Genomic DNA, 19997 nt, shown 5'->3' with positions numbered 1-19997 from the left:
CCCTGGCAGAAGTTCCTATAAAGTACAGAGAATTCCAAGGAGATTGGATAGTGGGAGTTCTCAATGATATTGGAATATCGCTTTTAGTAGGGAATGACTTCGCTTCTGAGTTAAAGAAACAGCAAGCTAATCCAGTAAACATTGTTACGAGAAGCAGGCCAGAACAACCAACTGGTGAATGAGAACAGCAACCAGAAGAAGAGGAAACACTGTTGCAGTCCATGCAGCAGAATTTCTCAGAGAGCAGCAACAGAACAGAGCAGCCTAAAAGAACTGTGGCAGAGAGCTGGGGTGAGTGGTGCAGAGATCACAATTGAAAAGCCTTGCCAGTTTAAAGCGATACACCAAAAACTGTATCGGGTTGCGGTAAGAAGAAAATATGGCGTAGTCTGGGAGAGAAAGAAACAATTAGTTCTTCCCAGTAGATATAGGATGCAAGTGTTGGAGTTGGCTCATGCAACGCCCGTGGCCTCTCACCTAGGCATCAACAAGACAAGAGACTGAGTACAGGAAAGGGGAGGGACGGTGGCTCAGTGGTAGAGCATCTGCTTGGGAAGCAGAAGGTCCCAGGTTCGATCCCTGGCATCTCCAAAAAAGGGTCCAGGCAAATAGGTGTGAAAAACCTCAGCTTGGGACCCTGGAGAGCCATGAATGGGGCTGTGGCTCAGTGGTAGAGCATCTGCTTGGGAAGCAGAAGGTCCCAGGTTCGATCCCTGGCATCTCCAAAAAAGGGTCCAGGCAAATAGGTATGAAAAACCTCAGCTTGGGACCCTGGAGAGCCGCTGCCAGTCTGAGAAGATAATACTGACTTTGATGGACCGAGGGTCTGATTCAGTAGAAGGCAGCTTCATGTGTTCAAAGGTTCTTTTGGCCAAATATGGGCAAGGACATAAGGGCTTTTTGTAAATCTTGTCAGGCCTGCCAACTGGTAGGGAAAGGCCTGGATAAGACAAAAGGACTATTACAGCCGGTCTCTATAGTCACAGAGGCATTTGAGAAGATAGGAGTAGATATTGTGAATCCTATCTCCAGAGTCACCAGAAGGGGAAACAAGTACATCCTTAGCATGGTAGATTATGCCACAAAGTTTCCAGAAGCGGTTCCTCTTAGGGACATTGAGGCCAAAACCCTGCTGAATGTGTTTGCAAGGCTGGGTTTTCCAAAAGAAATGGTGACTGATTTAGGCGCCACATTTCTGTCAAATGTGATGCAGGAGTTATTGAGAGCTTGTGGGATCCAGCGTGTAACAAGTCGCCTTAAGTGGTGCAGGGCGGTCATACTTACGTTCTTAATCTAACCCCAGGGACCCTGCACCCTATGAGTCTAGAATCAAATATAGAATAATAAGGACTCTTTCGCTTGGAGAAACGTCGACTGCGGGGTGACATGATAGAGGTTTACAAGATAATGCATGGGATGGAGAAAGTAGAGAAAGAAGTACTTTTCTCCCTTTCTCACAATACAAGAACTCGTGGGCATTCGATGAAATTGCTGAGCAGCCAGGTTAAAACGGATAAAAGGAAGTCCTTCACCCAAAGGGTGATTAACATGTGGAATTCACTGCCACAGGAGGTGGTGGCGGCCACAAGCATAGCCACCTTCAAGAGGGGTTTAGATAAAAATATGGAGCAGAGGTCCATCAGTGGCTATTAGCCACAGTGTGTGTGTATGTATAAAAAATTTTGCCACTGTGTGACAAGAGTGTTGGACTGGATGGGCCATTGGCCTGATCCAACATGGCATCTCTTATGTTCTTATGAAGCAAATACTTTTTAAAAGGCAACCTTTAAAGTGTATTGGAAGGGTCCTTGGGATGCTAGAATAACCAGTCTGTGAACACAAGTTTTTTTTTTTTTAAAAAATGGGCTTCTCTAGAGATGTTTTCAAAAAGAGAAAACGGTAGGTCAATGGTTACCAGGAATCCCGAGTGCAAACAATGGACAGATTTATGCCATTGCACTAAAACAATTGTACCAGGGTGCGCCCAAGAACATTTTTGAATTATTGTGGGCTCACATATGTCCCACTTCCTTTCCAAGGACTCGCAATGACTGGTGTTTTGGCTGGGAAAACTTTACAGATTCTTAAGTCAATATGTCAATATTGTGCAGTTTCATCGATGCCGATGGTCTGTCTGGTTGCCTTCCTTGAATTTCAACCTTGTTTGGCTCTTGGATCGGAAAAGGTGGCCAGTCCCTAATCTCTCCCTGTGGAGAGGGGCTCTGCTTGGCACACAGAAGGTTGCAGGTTCAATCTCTGGCACCTCCAGTTAAAAACGGCCAGGTAAGAGGAGATGCAAAAGATCTCTAAAGAGCCGCTTCTGACACCAAGTAGACAACTACAGACCAAGGATCTGATTCAGTATAAGGCAATACTTTCCCCTATGAAGAAAGGTTAAAACGCTTGGGGCTCTTTAGCTTGGAGAGATGACAACTCAAGGGGGGACATGATAGAGGTTTACAAGATTACACATAGGATAGAGAAGGTAGAGAAAAGAGTCCTTTTCTCCCTTTCTCACAATACAAGAACTCATGGGCACTCAAATTGCTGAGCAGTCGGGTTAGAACAGATAAAAAGAAGTCCTTCCTTCACCCAAAGGGTGATTAACATATGGAACTCACTGCCACAGGAGGTGGTGGCAGCCAAAAGCACTGACAGGTTCAAGAGGGAATTGGATAAACATATGGAGTCACAGGGTATTGATGGAACTCTCTGGGGCAGTGATGCTCTGTATTCTTGGTGTACTGTGTACAATTCTGGTCACCGCACCTCAAAAAGGATATTATAGCATTGGAAAAAGTCCAGAAAAGGGCAACTAGAATGATTAAAGGTTTGGAACACTTTCCCTATGAAGAAAGGTTGAAATGCTTGGAGCTCTTTAGCTTGGAGAAACGTCGACTGCAGGGTGACATGATAGAGGTTTACAAGATTATGCATGGGATGGAGAAAGCAGAGAAAGAGGTACTTTTCTCTCTTTCTCACAATACAAGAACTCTTATTCAATGAAATTGCTGAGCAATTGGATTAGAACGGATAAAAGGAAGTACTTCTTCACCCAAAGGGTGATTAACATGTGGAATTCACTGCCACAGGCGGCGACGGCTACAAGCATAGCCAGCTTCAAAAGGGGTTTGGATAAATATATGGAGCAGAGGTCCATCGGTGGCTATTAGCCACAGCGTATTATTGGAACTGCCTGGGGCAGTGATGCTCTGTATTCTTGGTACTTGGGGGGAAGCAAAGTGGAAGGACTTCTAGCCCAACTTGTGAACCGCCTTTCTTTTTTGGCCACTGTGTGACACAGAGTGTTGGACTGGAAAGGGCCATTGGCCTGATCCAACAGGGCTTCTCTTATGTTCTTATGTGACACAGAGTGTTGGACTGGATGGGCCACTGGCCTGATCCAACATGGCTTCTCTTATGTTCTTATGTGACACAGAGTGTTGGACTGGATGGGCCATTGGCCTGATCCAACAGGGCTTCTCTTATGTTCTTATGTGACACAGAGTGTTGGAATGGATGGGCCACTGGCCTGATCCAACATGGCTTCTCTTATGTTCTTATGTGACACAGAGTGTTGGACTGGATGGGCCATTGGCCTGATCCAACATGGCTTCTCTTATGTTCTTATGTGACACAGAGTGTTGGAATGGATGGGCCACTGGCCTGATCCAACAGGGCTTCTCTTATGTTCTTATGTGACACAGAGTGTTGGACTGGATGGGCCATTGGCCTGATCCAACAGGGCTTCTCTTATGTTCTTATGTGACACAGAGTGTTGGAATGGATGGGCCACTGGCCTGATCCAACAGGGCTTCTCTTATGTTCTTATGTGACTCAGAGTGTTGGACTGGATGGGCCATTGGCCTGATCCAACAGGGCTTCTCTTATGTTCTTCTGTGACACAGAGTGTTGGACTGCAGGGGCCATTGGCCTGATCCAACATGGCTTCTCTTATGTTCTTATGTGACACAGAGTGTTGGACTGCAGGGGCCATTGGCCTGATCCAACATGGCTTCTCTTATGTTCTTATGTGACACAGAGTGTTGGACTGCAGGGGCCATTGGCCTGATCCAACAGGGCTTCTCTTATGTTCTTCTGTGACACAGAGTGTTGGACTGGAGGGGCCAGTGGCCTGACCCAACATGGCTTCTCTTATGTTCTTATGTGACATAGAGTGTTGGACTGCAGGGGCCATTGGCCTGAACCAACAGGGCTTCTCTTATGTTCTTATGTGACACAGAGTGTTGGAATGGATGGGCCACTGGCCTGATCCAACATGGCTTCTCTTATGTGACACAGAGTGTTGGACTGGATGGGCCATTGGCCTGATCCAACAGGGCTTCTCTTATGTTCTTATGTGACACAGAGTGTTGGACTGGATGGGCCATTGGCCTGATCCAACAGGGCTTCTCTTATGTTCTTATGTGACTCAGAGTGTTGGACTGGAGGGCCATTGGCCTAATCCAACATGGCTTCTCTTATGTTCTTATGTGACACAGAGTGTTGGACTGGATGGGCCATTGGCCTGATCCAACAGGGCTTCTCTTATGTTCTTCTGTGACACAGAGTGTTGGACTGGATGGGCCACTGGCCTGATCCAACAGGGCTTCTCTTATGTTCTTATGTGACACAGAGTGTTGGACTGGAGGGGCCACTGGCCTGATCCAAAAGGGCTTCTCTTATGTTCTTCTGTGACACAGAGAGTTGGACTGGATGGGCCACTGGCCTGATCCAACAGGGCTTCTCTTATGTTCTTCTGTGACACAGAGTGTTGGACTGGAGGGGCCATTGGCCTGATCCAACATGGCTTCTCTTATGTTCTTATGTGACACAGAGTGTTGGACTGGAGGGGCCATTGGCCTGATCCAACATGGCTTCTCTTATGTTCTTAAGTGACACAGAGTGTTGGACTGGATGGGCCGTTGGCCTGATCCAATATGGCTTCTCTTATGTTCTTCTGTGGCACAGAGTGTTGGACTGGAGGGGCCATTGGCCTGATCCAACATGGCTTCTCTTATGTTCTTATGTGACACAGAGTGTTGGACTGCAGGGGCCATTGGCCTGATCCAACAGGGCTTCTCTTATGTTCTTATGTGACAGAGTGTTGGAATGGATGGGCCACTGGCCTGATCCAACATGGCTTCTCTTATGTGACACAGAGTGTTGGACTGGATGGGCCATTGGCCTGATCCAACAGGGCTTCTCTTATGTTCTTATGTGACACAGAGTGTTGGACTGGATGGGCCATTGGCCTGATCCAACAGGGTTTCTCTTATGTTCTTATGTGACTCAGAGTGTTGGACTGGAGGGGCCATTGGCCTGATCCAACATGGCTTCTCTTATGTTCTTATGTGACACAGAGTGTTGGAATGGATGGGCCACTGGCCTGATCCAACATGGCTTCTCTTATGTGACACAGAGTGTTGGACTGGATGGGCCATTGGCCTGATCCAACATGGCTTCTCTTATGTTCTTATGTGACACAGAGTGTTGGACTGGATGGGCCATTGGCCTGATCCAACAGGGCTTCTCTTATGTTCTTATGTCCTGGCCCCACCAGTGGACCTCCTGATGGCACCTGGGGTTTTTATGGCCACTGTGTCACACAGTGTTGGACTGGATGGGCCACTAGCTTGATCCAACATGGCTTCTCTTGTGTTCTTAACTTATGGATGTGTAAGTTTAGTCACCAAGCACAAGATAAAATCTGTAAAACAGGGCCACCTACACTGAGTTCTGCAAACCCCAGGGTTGCCGAAAAATAATTTGTTAGGTTTTTTCCCCTCCTTTAAGTAAAAAAAAAAAAAATGACAGCAGACAGACAGACACCAGTGGAAAAAACTAGCATGAATAGTATTTTGCCTCATTTGTGACTCTGTTCGGACCACCCTGGAAAATGCACTGAACTCCAAACCCACAGTGCTGTTTAAAAAGCGAATTTCATTCTTGAAGTCATTTGTTTTTCTAACTGGCAGAAGCGTCGGAATGATGTAAATTAAAGTCTCTTTTTTTGTTTGTTTGTTCTTATAATAAAACCCAGGGCATAAAAATATCTGACGGACCAACTTGGCCAAATGTCTTTTAACCAGCCCAGTTCTCGTCCCTCCAAAAACTCAACATGGTTTTTAAAATAAAGGACTTTAAATATGTATGTATTTATTTATTTATTTTGCAAACGGGCTAAGGCCTTTTTCTATGGAAGGCTTTAAATCAAGGACTTTTAAATATGTATTTATTTGTTTATTTTGCAAACGGGCGAAGGCCTTTTTCTATGGAAGCCTACGCAGACCGCAAGGAAACAGCATTTTGCAATGCTGGCCTCACTGAGGAAACTTGGATCTGCTCAGTTGTGGGTAAAGAACATACTGCAAACTCTGCATTTAATTTTTTTTTTTTATTTAAACTATCCCAGAAACAAGAGTTTATTTAAAAAAAAAAACTCAACCACCACCAAAACCTCGAAATGTCTTAAAAAGAAAGGCCTTCCTTTCTCCGTTTCTCCTGTCCTCACTAGGACTTGGGACCTAAGGCCATTCTAAATTTTGCCCTTTTCCAACAAACACAATCCTTGCCTTCTCTGTACTGATATCAAAGTCCCCGACAAAGATGTATCTTCTAGACCTGTGTCTGCGTGTTTTCCCCCTTTTAAAGCTCCACGTGGCCAATTATCACATACAGCAAAATGACGACAGTCATGGCACGCTCTTCCATTGAAATAAAACCCTCATACTGTGGGGGGGGGGGGAACCCTCCCCGCAAGATAAATCATTTTCTCTGAGAGGCTAGCTTTCTAGCTGTGAGGAACATTCCGACCCACCCCTCCCTCTCTCCTTGCCATGGCACAACCCAGTTATACACGACTCCAGGAACAAACACAAACCAGGAACAGAGGGTTTAGGCACACAATAAGCACACCTATGAATTGGACAAGCCATGTCCCGCTTGCACAACGGCCCCCTCCCCGCCCCCCCGCTCGGCCTAGCGCTGAGTTCCTGCCTTCCTACTCCTTGGGGATCTCGAACATGCACAAGCTCTTGTACTTCTGGAGCAATTCACTCTTCGTCCGGACTTGCTCCCGGAGGCTCTGCAGCTGTTCCTGCTGACGTTCGGGGCTCACGCCGATGCCCTGCATGCTCTTTATCAGCTTGCGCATCTCCACGAATTTGGTGCGCAGGTCGTTCAACACCTGGTGGACGTCCTGGCTGTCTTTATCCATGCTGGAGGAGGGAGACAAGAAAAGAAAGAGAGGGTGGTTTAATACAGTCAGCTGGGGCAGAATAAGATTCCCGCTGTTCCTCTGGCACATTTGCCTTTGGAGTTCACTTGGCCTCACATCGACATCTGTTATCTTGAACATAGGAAGCTGCCTTATACTGAATCAGAGACCGACACGATACCTGAGAGTCAAAAGCCTCCTCTGTCATGACTCTCGAAAGCTCGTACGTGGAAGATCTTTTTGGTCTCTAGGGTCTGACGGCGGAAAGTGCCATCACTCACGGTGACCCCGCAGGGTTTTCAAAGCAAGAATCATAGAGTTGGAAGGGCCCTCCAGGGTCATCTAGTCCAACCCCCTGCACAATGCAGGAAATTCACAAATACCTTCCCCTAAATTTACAGGATCTTCATTGCTGTCAGATGGCCATCTGGCCTCTGTTTAAAAACCTCCAAGGAAGGAGAGCCCACCACCTCCCAAGGAGGAAGCCTGTTCCACTGAGGTCACGAAGCCCTTCCTAACGTTGAGCTGGAAACTCTTCTGATTTAATTTCAAGCCATTGGTTCTGGTCCTACCTTCTGGGGCCACAGAAAACAATTCCACACCATCCTCTATAGGACAGCCCAAGTCCTTGAAGATGGTGATCCTATCACCTCTCAGACGCCTCCTCTCCAGGCTAAACATGCCCAGCTCCTTCAGCCTCTCCTCATAGGACTTGGTCTCCAGACCCCTCACCTTCTTCGTCACAGCCCCCGCAAAAGAGAGACAAAGCAGAGGTGTTTGGCCGTTCCCTGCTTCTGCACAACAATCCAGGACTACTTATCAGGGGTGTCGAACGCATTTGTTATGAGGGCCGGATCTGACACAAATGAGACCTTGTTGGGCCAGGCCATGTCAGGCCGGGCTGTAGAAGAGCCCCATGGCGCAGAGCAGTAAAACTGCAGTACTGCAGTCCGAGCTCTCTGCTCATGACTGGAGTTCGATCCTGGCGGAAGCTGGGTTCAGGTCGCCGGCTGAAAGTTGACTCCACCTTCCATCCTTCTGAGGACGGTCAAAGGAGTACCCAGCTTGCTGGGGGAACGTGTAGATGAGCGGTGTCGAACATACGGCCCGCGGGCTGATTCAGGCGCACAGAGGGCTCCAATCAGGCCCTCCAGCAACTGGCTGTTCTCTGCTTCATTTTCCCTTGCCAGCTTTTTTCGGTCGCCATTTTGTGTTTCTCCCTGGACAGGCCAGAGCAGCAAAGAAGCCTTTCCCTCTCCGCCCTCCCTTTTCCCAAAGGGAGGCGGAGGGAGGAGCAGCCTCAGCCAGTGGGGGAGCTTGGCTCTATAGCTCTGCGGGGAGATTAAGTTTGCCAGGCTCAATAAATCACCCTGTAGAGCTACTGAGACAAGCCTCTCATCCTTCTAATGAATGGCTGAGGCTCCTCCTGCCCTAGGGAAGGAAAGAAAGAGCCAGAGTTTCCTTTGCCCAGTCCCCACCATCAGAACTACAAAAAAGCACTTTTAAGGCTAGCAACATTTTAGTAAAGGTATGAGCTTTTTGCCTTGTTACAGAGAGAGGGAAAGAGAGAGAGAGTTTTGTTGGGCTTGTTATGGGTGTAACTGGGTTCCCCTCCTCTTTTTCACTGTACTCATGCCCTCCAGTCTTTCTCAATAGGAAAGCATGTGAACTATTTAGAAGAGAAATATCAGTATTAGGCTGAGTGTGTGTTCCACCCCAGGTTTACCCAGCAAATTTTCCTTAATTTTGCTTTCACATTTTCCTTTGATTGGGAGTCTTGAATGTAGACTTCCCAGAGAGTAGCCTGACACTGACCACTGTACAGGGCTGTCTCTCTGTTCTTGTAGTTGTTTTTGGGGGGAAGTTGTATATATATATTTTTAGTTGTAGTCATTTTTCTGGGGAAGATGATAGTTTTGTAGACAAGCACATAGCCCTCAGTCTGTCCCATGGTGCCTTCACATGTTCTTGACCAGCACATGAAGCGAATTATGTACAAAAGCTCATAATGCCCAGCCATTTCATGCTTTCCTCTGGGTCTTAGGCTCAAAGCATTGACCGTGAGATGTCCGTAATGAATGTCAATGAATCAAAAGTAGGTTTGCAACTTACAGATGTGCACACCTGAACAGCACATATTTAATTGTGTGTCTGTGCTGTCAGATGGCCATCTAGCCTCTGTTTAAAAACCTCCAAGGAAGGAAAGCCCACCACCTCCCAAGGAGGAAGCCTGCTCCACTGAGGAACCACTCTAAACTTACATATCCCTCCCCCTAAATTCACAGGATCTTCATTGCTGTCAGATGGCCATCCAGCCTCTGTTTAAAAACCTCCAAGGAAGGAGAGCCCACCACCTCCTGAGGAAGCCTGTTCCACTGAGGAACCGCTCTAAACTCACAAACCCCTCCCCCTAAATTCACAGGATCTTCATCGCTGTCAGATGGCCATCTAGCCTCTGTTGAAAAACCTCCAAGGAAGGAGAGCCCACCACCTCCCGAGGAAGCCTGCTCCACTGAGGAACCGCTCTAAACTCACAAACCCTTCCCCCTAAATTCACAGGATCTTCATTGCTGTCAGATGGCCATCCAGCCTCTGTTGAAAAACCTCCAAGGATGGAGAGCCCACCACCTCTCAAGGAAGCCTGTTCCACTGAGGAACCGCTCTAATGGTCAGGAAGTTCTTCCTAATGTTGAGCTGAAAGGAAGGAAGGAATAGAATCATAGAGTTGGAAGGCACATCCAGGGTCATCCAGTCCAACCCCCCCTGCACAATGCAGGAAACTCACAAACCCCTCCCCCTAAATTCACAGGATCCTCATTGCTGTCAGATGACCATTCAGCCTCTGTTTAAAAACCTCCAAGGAGGGAGAGCCCACCACCTTCCGAGGAAATCTGTTCCACTGAGGAACTGCTCTAACGGTCAGGAAGTCCTTCCTAATGTTGAGCCGGAAACTCCTGCTTCAAGGCATGCCCAGTGGTAGACTGTTTCTGCTTCTGGAAGCTGAGGGTTGCCAATCCCCAGGTGGGGGCGGGAGATCCCCCGGTGTGGAGGCCCTCCCCCCCACTTCAGGGTCATCAGAAAGTGGGGGGGGGTCTGCTGGGCACTCCATTATTCCCTATGGAGACCGATTCCCATAGGGCAGGGGCGGCCAACGGTAGCGCTCCAGATGTTTTTGCCTACAACTCCCATCAGCCCCAGCCATTGGCCATGCTGGCTGGGGCTGATGGGAGTTGTAGGCAAAAAAACATCTGGAGAGCGACCATTGGCCACCCCAGCCATAGGGAATAATTGAAAATTGATCCGTGGGTATCCGGGAGGGGGGGCTGTTTTGAGGTAAAGGCACCAAATTTCCAGCATAGCATCCAGTGCCTCTCCTCAAACCCCCCTCCAAGTTTCAAAAGGATTGGAGGGGGGGGGGTCCAATTCTATGAGCCCCCAAAGAAGGCGCCCCTCTCCTTCATTATCTCCTGCGGAGGGAAGGCATCCAAAAGGTGCGCAGTCCCTTGCAACGCGATGGCCGGAACTCCTTTTGGAGTCCAATGGTGCCTGGCTCCAGCCCCAAAGTCTCCCGGCTCCACCCCCAAAGTCTCCCGGCTCCACCCCCAAAGTGCCCAGACCTTTCTTGAATTGGACTTGCCAACCCCGTGGAGGCTCCTGGCCCGCCCCTTCCTCCCCCCAGCCCGGTAGCAGAAGCCAAGACCCAGAGCCCCAAAGGAGTGCCGGGGGGGTAGACTGCTGCTGCCGGGGGAGGCTCACCATTTGATGATGTCGTGGACGAGGGGCAGGAAGGAGGCGTCCTGCTGGTCGGGGCGGGGGGCAGAGGGCGCCGCCGGGTGCTGCTGCTGCTGCTGGGGCGGTTGCTGCTGCTGCTGCGCGCCCGCGGGGGGCTGTTGCTGCGCGGGGGGCGGCTGGAACTTCTGCTCGGCGGGCGTTGGCTGCTGCTGCTGCTGGGGGGGCGGCGGCGGCGGCTGGCCGGCTTGCTCAGGACCTTGCGGGGCCGGCGGCTGGGAGGAGGGTGTGGTGGGCGGCGGCGGGGCCTGCTCCTGGGCGGCCCCCCCGGCGGCAGCGGAGCCCGGCGTGGCCATGAGCAATTGCACGGCCAAGAAACCCCTCTTTCCGGCCTGCTCGCTTTCTCCTGTCTGCCTTCCCTTTCAATGGCCTTGAGCACCCAGGCTCGCTTGCAACGACCCCCTCGACTCGCGGGGCCGGCCTTGTTTCATTGCATTTGCAAAAACCTGCAATTGCAAAAAAAAACAACCCCAAAACCCTTTCTTCTACTTGCTGTTTTGCCTTTTCTTTTAACAGCCTGGGTCGAAGCGCCGCTCTCCGGCTCGCTCCGCCCCCTCGGCCTTTTCTTTTAATTGCATTTCATTGCAATGGGGGGTTTGATGTGTTTTTAAACAACGTGCTTCCCTTTCTGGATCCGGCCTTCTCCTCCCGCCGCGCGGTAAAAAGACGACACCGCCTCCCCGCCCCGGTTGCAATGCGAGAGACGAGGCGGCGGCGGGATTTGAACGTCAGCACGCGCGGGGGGGGGGAGGGGGGAGAGAGAGCTGGGGCTGGAGAAAGGGGAGGGATGGAGCAGTAGTAAGTAAGTAGTAAGTTCACGGTCATCCGACCAGCTTAAAAATACAAGCAAAACAGAAAAACAGAAACAAACCCATCACAAACCCATAGCCTCATAAGAAAATTCCTGACTCCTACAACTACACATATTATTAAAACGCAGAACCGAGATTAAACCCTCTCAATTTCCCTCCAGTTTGGTGTAGTGGTTTGGAGAGCCAGTTTGGTGTAGTGGTTAAGTGTGCGGACTCTTATCTGGGAGAACCGGGTTTGATTCCCCCCTCCTCCACTTGCACCTGCTGGAATGGCCTTGGGTCAGCCATAGCTCTCTTATCTGGGAGAACCGGGTTTGATTCCCCCCTCCTCCACTTGCACCTGCTGAAATGGCCTTGGGTCAGCCATAGCTCTCTTATTTGGGAGAACCGGGTTTGATTCCCCACTCCTCCACTTGCACCTGCTGGAATGGCCTTGGGTCAGCCATAGCTCTGGCAGAGGTTGTCCTTGAAAGGGCAGCTGCTGTGAGAGCCCTCTCCAGCCCCACCCACCTCACAGGGTGTCTGTTGCGGGGGAGGAAGGTAAAGGAGATTGTGAGCCGCTCTGTGACTCTTCGGAGTGGAGGGCGGGATATAAATCCAATATCTTCTTCATCTTCTTATCTTCTTCTCCTTTCCGACTGAGCAGCGTGACAAAAACGGGCAATCTTAGATGAAAGTCCGAATGAGCATCAGACAGGAGGAAGGCAATTTGCTCATCCTCCTGCCAGCCCGCCATGGATCCGAGAATCGGAGAAATTAGTCTTGCCCTCAAGTCCTTGTAATTAGGGCACTGCAGAACAATGTGAAGAGTTGTTTCAACCTCATTGCAATTGCAGGGGCACAGTCTTTCCAGATATGGGCGCCCAGCATAAGGTACCAAAAGCACCGATGAAGAAAGTGCGTTAAGCCATGCTTTTGAGAAAGCTATCCGGTATTTAGGGATAGTGATGTTACAAAGATACCTGGGGGGGAGGGGGGGAGATGGAGCAGGCGGACTCAAGGCCGTGGACATCCTTATTTTCATCTGCTTGGCTCCCCTTGCCTGCTATGATGCTATATTATTGTATCTTAATTTATTATTTCATCTCTGGTGTACTGATATATAGAATGCGCCCAATGGAAACCACCGCCTGTAATATATGTGTTATCTGTTTGATTGTATTTTATGGTTTTAGCGTGTAGTTTTTAGTTGTTTTAACTCTTCTTGTTATCCGGCCTGAGCCTCTTTGTGGGAAAGGGCAGAATACAAATTAACAAACATACATAAATATTTCTGTTTTGTAGACTGGCGGATTCATCGCTTCAGTTTTTTTACCGTTCCAGATCGGTTAGTAGAACTGAAGCGACGGCTCTTAGTGAGAAGTGCCATGTCATGCTTGGAACTCAGAGAAAGCCTAGAAGGCGAAAACGGGTTCTGAATTTCCAGATGTACCTCGTTTAGCTCTTATGCAGTAAAAATAGAAATTTCCTGCACGTCTAAGATTCTACATTTGGGGAGGGACAGTGGCTCAGTGGTAGAGCATCTGCTTGGTAAGCAGAAGGTCCCAGGTTCAATCCCCAGCATCTCCAACTAAAAACGGTCCAGGCAAAGAGGTGTGAAAAACCTCAGCTTGAGGCCCTGGAGAGTCGCTGCCAGTCTGAGTAGACAAGACTGACTTTGATGGACCAAGGGTCTGATTCAGTATAAGGCAGCTTCATACGTTCATATGTACATTGACCAGCCGACGTTCACATGTTGACCTTGGCGTTCCTAAGGCAGTCCTTCGTTCTATTGGCTTCACAAGAGACTGAACCTGCACTTTCTAGGAAATTGACTTAGGAAAAAGGAAATTGCCTCTATGGACTTTTAAAAAATATATATATCATTAGGCATTTGGCTCTTCCGCTGATGTTTCGTTTGCTATAAATATATTTTGATAAGGCCAGTTATATTTTTGTGTTAGCATAACTTTGTGTTAGCTTTCAGAAGCACAATTGAAGCTAATTTATACACGGACGCGTTGCTTTGTCTCTTTGCCACCCTTATCTGTGTTTCGCTTTGGTTGCTTAATCCCCAGGTGGGGCCAAGGGATCCACTGGTTTGGAGGCCTTCCCTCCACTTATGAACATATGAAGCTGCCTTATACTGAATCAGACCCTTGGTCCATCAAAGTCAGTATTGTCTTCTCAGACTGGCAGCGGCTCTTCAGGGTCTCAACAAGCTGAGGTTTTTCACACCTATTTGCCTGGACCCTTTTTAGTTGGCGATGCCGGGGATTGAATCTGGGACCTTCTGCTTACCAAGCAGATGCTCTACCACTGAGCCACCGTCCCTCCCCAAATGTAGAATCTTAGACATGCAGGAAATTTCTATTTTTACTGCATAAGAGCTAAACGAGGTATATCTGGAAATTCAGAATCCGTTTTCGCCTTCCAGGCTTTCTCTGAGTTCCAATCATGACATGGCACTTCTCACTACCAATTCAGGGTCATCACTTCAGAGCCTGCTTCGGCGGGGAGGGCGGGATATAAATAAAACTGATGATGATGATGATGATGATGATGATGATGATGATGATGATGATGATGATGATGATGATGATCAAAAGGTGGGGGAGGGAAATATCTGCTGGGCACTTCATTATTCTCTACGGACAGCAATTCCCATAGGGTACCATGGAGACTTCATCTCCAGGTTTCTGGGCTCTGGGGGGGGGGGCTGTTTTTTGAGGTAGAGGCACCAAATTTGCTGCATAGCATCCACTGCCTCTCCCAAAAATACTCTCCAAGTTACAAAAAGACTGGATGGGGGGGGGGTCCAATTACATGAGCCCCAAAAGGAAGTGCCCCTATCCGTCATTCCAGTTGGTGTAGTGGTTGAGTGCCTGGACTCTTTTCTGGGCAAACTGGGTTTGATTCCCCACTTCTTCACTTGCACCTGCTGGAATGGCCTTGGGTCAGTCATAGCTCTGGCAGAGGTTGTCCTTGAAAGGGCAGCTGCTGTGAGAACCCTCTCAGCCCCACCCACCCACCTCACAGGGTGTCTGTTGGGGGGGAGGAAGATAAAGGAGACTGTGAGCCGCTCTGAGACTCTGTCCTTGAAAGGGCAGCTTCTGTGAGAGCACTCTCAGCCCCACCCACCTCACAGAGTGTCTGTTGGGGGGGAGGAAGATAAAGGCGATTGTGAGCCGCTCTGAGACTCTGTCCTTGAAAGGGCAGCTTCTGTGAGAGCTCTCTCAGCCCCACCCACCTCACAGAGTGTCTGTTGTGGGGGAGGAAGATAAAGGCGATTGTGAGCCGCTCTGAGACTCTGTCCTTGAAAGGGCAGCTTCTGTGAGAGCTCTCTCAGCCCCACCCACCTCACAGAGTGTCTGTTGTGGGGGAGGAAGGTAAAGGAGATTGTGAGCCGCTCTGAGTCTCTGATTCAGAGAGAAGGGCAGGGTATAAATCTGCAATTCTTCTTTCCAATGAGGGAAGGCATTTCAAAGGTAAAAAAGGTAAAGGTAGTCCCCCTGTGCAAGCACCAGTCGTTTCCGACTCTGGGGTGACGTTGCTTTCATAAGGTTTTCATGCCAGACTTTTTACGGGGTGGTTTGCCATTGCCTTCCCCAGTCATCTACACTTCCCCCCCAGCAAGCTGGGTGCTTATTTTACCGACCTTGGAAGGATGGAAGGCTGACACAGTCCCCTTAAATGTGACGGCCAGAACTCCCTTTGGAGTTCAATTGCGCTTGTCACGCCCCAGCTCCCGGCTCCACCTCCAAAGTCCTCAAATAGTTCTCGAATTGGACTTGGCAGCGCTACTGGAGAAGAAGCCCGAGTCAGCTCCATGGGACTTTTAAAAAATATATGCAGCCTGGAAGCCTGCAGACACTATGAAAGTCACCCTACCAGCTATGTATGGCTCTGCTCAGCTATGTATGGCTTTGCTCACTGTGCTGGATTCCTCATCTGATGAGGTGCGCTGAAGAGCACACGAAAGCTGACCTTCCAAATAAAAACGGGTTGGTCTTAAAGGTGCCGCTCGACTCCTGCTTTGTTGGACATACGAAGCTGCCTTATACTGAGTCAGACCCTTGGTCCATCAAAGTCAGTATTGTCTACTCAGACTGGCAGCGGCTCTCCAGGGCCTCTAATGTTCAGGCTTCAGGCCAACACGGCTGCCCGCTCGGATCTATCTCTATGGAGAGGGGCTGGGTTTTGCAAAGCCCCTCCAGCCCCACCTGTAGGGTTGCCAAGTCCAATTCAAGAAATATCTGGGGACTTTGGGGGTGGGGCCAGGAGACTTTGGGGGTGGAGCCAGGAGACATTGGGGGCGGAGCCAGGAGCACGGGTGTGACAAGCAGAATTGAACTCCAAGGGAGTTCTGGCCATCACATTTAAAGGGACAACACCTTTTAAAATGCCTTCCTTCCATAGAAAATAATGAAGGATAGGGGCACCTTCCTTTGGGGCTCGTAGAATTGGACCCCCTGGTCCAATACTTTTGAAACTTGGGGGGTATTTTGGGAAGAGGCACTAGATGCTATACTGAAAATTTGGCACCTCTACCTCAAAAAACAGCCCCCCCCAGAGCCCCCGATACCCGCGGATCAATTCCCCATCATTCCTTATGGGAATTGTTCATGGAGGTGCATAATGGCTGTGGGGGTGGGGCTTCCCCCGCTAGCCAGCTGGCTGGGGGAGGGGGGAAGCCTGTAAAACTGGGGGATCCCCCGCTGGGACCTGGGGATTGGGAAGCCTAGATAGATTAGATGCCCTGTTGGAGAAACTGGTTGGCTACTGTGAGACAGGATGCTAGATTAGATGGATCCAGCAGGGGTCTTCTGATGTCCTTATGAAGGCCTCGGCCTCTGCCCTGTTGTTGGCTCTCCAGAGGAACTGGTTGGCCACAGTGTGGGACAGGAGGCTGGACTAGATGGACCCTCACTGGTCTGATCCAGCAGGGCTCTTCTGTTGTTTTTATCAGGGGAAGGCTTGGCCTCTCTGCCCTGTTGTTGACCCTACAGAGGAACTGGCTGACCACTGTGTGAGATGGGATGCTGGACTAGATGGACTCTTCTGTTCTTATCAGGGAAGGCCTCAGCCTCTCTGCCCTGTTGTTGGCCCTCCAGAGGAACTGGTTGGCCACTGTGTGAAACAGGAGGCTGGACTAGATGGACCCTCATTGATCTGATCCAGCTGGGCTCTTCTGATGTTCTTCTCAGGGGAAGGCCTTGGCCTCTATGCTCTGTGGTTGGTCCTCCAGAGGAGCTAGGTGGCCACTGTGTGAGGCAGGAGGCTGGACTAGATGGACCATCTCTGGCCTGATCCAGCAGGGCTCTTCTGATGTTCTTCTCAGGGGAAGGCCTTGGCCTCTGTGTCCTGTTGTTGGCCCTCCAGAGGAACTGGCTGGCCACTGTGTGAGACAGGATGCTGGACTAGATAGACCCTCCCTGATCTGATCCAGCAGGGCTCTTCTGATGTTTTAAAAAGACCCTGGTCTCAATGGATAAACAAATGGAGCAGAGGTCCATCAGTGGCTATCAGCCACAAAGTATAGATGGAACACTATATCTGGGGCAGTGATGCTCTGTATTCTTGGTGTTTGGAGGGCCACAATGGGAGGGCTCCTGGTTGGGCACTGTGAGACAGGGTGCTAGCCTAGATGGACTACTGATCCATCAGGGCTCTTATGTTCTGATTAGGGGAAGGCCTCAGCCTCTCTGTCCTGTTGTTGGACCTCTGAAAGAACTGGTTGGCCTCCATGTGGGGCAGGATGCTGGACTGGATGGACCACTGGTCTGACCCAGCAGGGCTCTTGTTATGTTGTTGACCCCCTAGCAAAACTGGTTGGCTGCTGGGTGAGAAAGGATACTCAGCTACATGAACTGCTGGTCTGATTCAGCAGGGCTCTCCTGGTGTTCTTACGTATTGGCAGTCAATTTCAGTGGCTCTAGGTCTCGGGGTGGGTGGAGCACTTCTTTTTAAAATGTTATAAACCTCTGTCTCAAAAACAGCAACCTTCATTTGCCGGTTTGGTGTAGTGGTTAAATGCACGGACTCTTATCTGGGAGAACCGGGTTGGATTCCCCACTCCTCCACTTGCAGCTGCTGGAATGGCCTTGGGTCAGCCATAGCTCTCTTATCTGGGAGAACCGGGTCTGATTCCACACTCCTCCGCTTGCAGCTGCTGGAATGGCCTTGGGGTCAGCCATAGCTCTCTTATCTGGGAGAACCGGGTTGGATTCCCCACTCCTCCGCTTGCAGCTCCTGGAATGGCCTTGGGGTCAGCCATAGCTCTCTTATCTGGGAGAACCGGGTTCGATTCCCCACTCCTCCGCTTGCAGCTCCTGGAATGGCCTTGGGGTCAGCCATAGCTCTCTTATCTGGGAGAACCGGGTTGGATTCCCCACTCCTCCACTTGCACCTGCTGGAATGGCCTTGGGTCAGCCAGAGCTCTCTTATCTGGGAGAACCGGGTTTGATTCCCCACTCCTCCACTTGCAGCTTCTGGAATGGCCTTGAACGACAGCCATAGCTCTCGTAGGAGTTGTCTTTGAAAGGGCAGCTTCTTGGGAGAGCTCTCTCAGCTCCGCCTACCTCACAGGGTGTCTGCTGTGGGGGGAGAAGATACAGGAGATTGTAAGCCACTCTGTGTCTCTGATTCAGAGAGAAGGGAGGGGTATAAATCTGCAGTCGTCGTTTTCTTCTTTGAGCCCATTTTTCTCTGCCTCTTGGAAAAGGTTTGCTTTTTGAGTCCTAGAAACAAACCAAACAATCCCGTTTTGATAACCAGAGTTTCGGAGCTTGGCACGGGGCATGAAATGCCATGTAGCGTCTGCCGCTGATGTGATAGGAATGGTAATCCTGATGTCACCAATAACATTATTTGGATCGTCGGTGCTGGGAAGATAAAATCGGGGGAAAGGAAATGGCATTACTTTAGAGGAAAAAACCTGACTTCGTGTGAGTCACGGGTGACTGTACTGCAAAACCATTTGGCAAAAGATACACATTTTTAATTAAATGCAGAGATTGCTGCTTTCTTCTTCAGGGTATGGCGTCGGCGCTGAAGACAGCCATGTCTCGTCTTCCCTGTTTGCTTTTATGTGTATTGCAAACATTGGCTTTAAAGCTGAACAGATTGAATGCTTTGTGCAAGTTCGATTTGTGAGGAAGCAAGCCAGCCGCTCTGGGGAATCTGGGAGATTATCTGGGAAATAAATATTAGCAAGATAGGGCTGTTTATACCCTAAAAAAGAAACCCTATTCTGAGCTCCGGCTGATGCTAAAAAAGCAAATAAACAGTGAACAGGATTGGCTGTTGAATTCTCCGTGCCTGACATCAATGTCAACGGAGAGGTTCAGATCAATTTAAATTAGGAGGGAAAACCCAAACCCCTCGATCTGGAGTATTCAAGGCCCAAGACTGCAGTCAAATAGATTAGAATAGAATTGACATTTAAGAAATAGCCTAGGTTCAAATCCCCATTCGTGGCCTTTAAAAGTTTTTAATGTTTTATATTCTGCACAAGGCGGTTTGAGTTATCTAAAGCAGAAAGGTGTTGAGTGGTAGTTAAGAGAGCCTAGAAATAGCAGCTCTCCAGCAGCCCTGGCCTCACTCAATGCACATCAGCCAAGAAGGTCAGAGCGCCTGCTCCGGCTGCAACGCCACTGAGGATGTTCTCCGCAGCTGAGAACGAAACGTCTGGAAGGAAAACTTTCTCCAGTAGAACACGGCACTTGATCCCGAAAGATTCTACAAACCCGAATGATGTTACCAGCCGTGAAAACCTGAAATCTTTGGTAGTTAAGAGTGTTGAACTAGGATCTGGGAGACCTGAGTTCGAATCCCTACTTGGGCCATAGAAGCTGGCTTGTTGACCCTGGGCCAGTCACTCTCTCTCACAGGGTTGTTGTGAAGATAAAATGAAGGAAAGGCGATTGATGTAAGTCGCCTTGAGCCCCCAGTGGGCAGAAAGGTGGAGTATAAATGAATGTACATTTAACCAAGACACACCATTATTGCTTTTGGGAGATTCCAGTGGCCGAATTCTTCTCAGCTTTGGTGGGATCTCTTTGTTGGTGCCTGATGCCAACATGCACAGAAGAGGGGTCTCTCGTTTCGTACCGGGGTCTCAAACGAGGAACCTCAGTTTACCACTTACTCTACCTAGCGATCGGCAATTGTTAGTTAGGGCGAGGAGCCTAGCGTTT

At 49.5% G+C, this 19997-nt stretch overlaps 1 protein-coding gene and 1 non-coding gene across 2 annotated transcripts; one reads left to right on the top strand and one right to left on the bottom strand.

Moving 5' to 3' along the window:
- Positions 1-653: 653 nt before the first annotated feature.
- On the top strand, positions 654-725 carry TRNAP-GGG (transfer RNA proline (anticodon GGG)). The gene has a single exon. It is a non-coding gene; the product is annotated as a tRNA-Pro (tRNA).
- A 5653-nt stretch (positions 726-6378) lies between these two features.
- On the bottom strand, positions 6379-11304 carry MED9 (mediator complex subunit 9). Its single transcript, XM_060260570.1, has 3 exons — positions 11095-11304; positions 10976-11058; positions 6379-7220 (listed from the first exon to the last, which is right to left on the bottom strand). Exons 1-3 carry the CDS (start codon positions 11302-11304, stop codon positions 7004-7006), a joined length of 510 nt encoding a protein of 169 aa, XP_060116553.1. The 3' UTR covers positions 6379-7003.
- Positions 11305-19997: the final 8693 nt, after the last annotated feature.

The sequence above is a fragment of the Heteronotia binoei genome, chromosome 20, assembly GCF_032191835.1.
Source record: "Heteronotia binoei isolate CCM8104 ecotype False Entrance Well chromosome 20, APGP_CSIRO_Hbin_v1, whole genome shotgun sequence".
NCBI classification, from domain to species: domain Eukaryota; kingdom Metazoa; phylum Chordata; class Lepidosauria; order Squamata; family Gekkonidae; genus Heteronotia; species Heteronotia binoei.
This window is presented reverse-complemented; position numbering and strand designations above follow the sequence as displayed.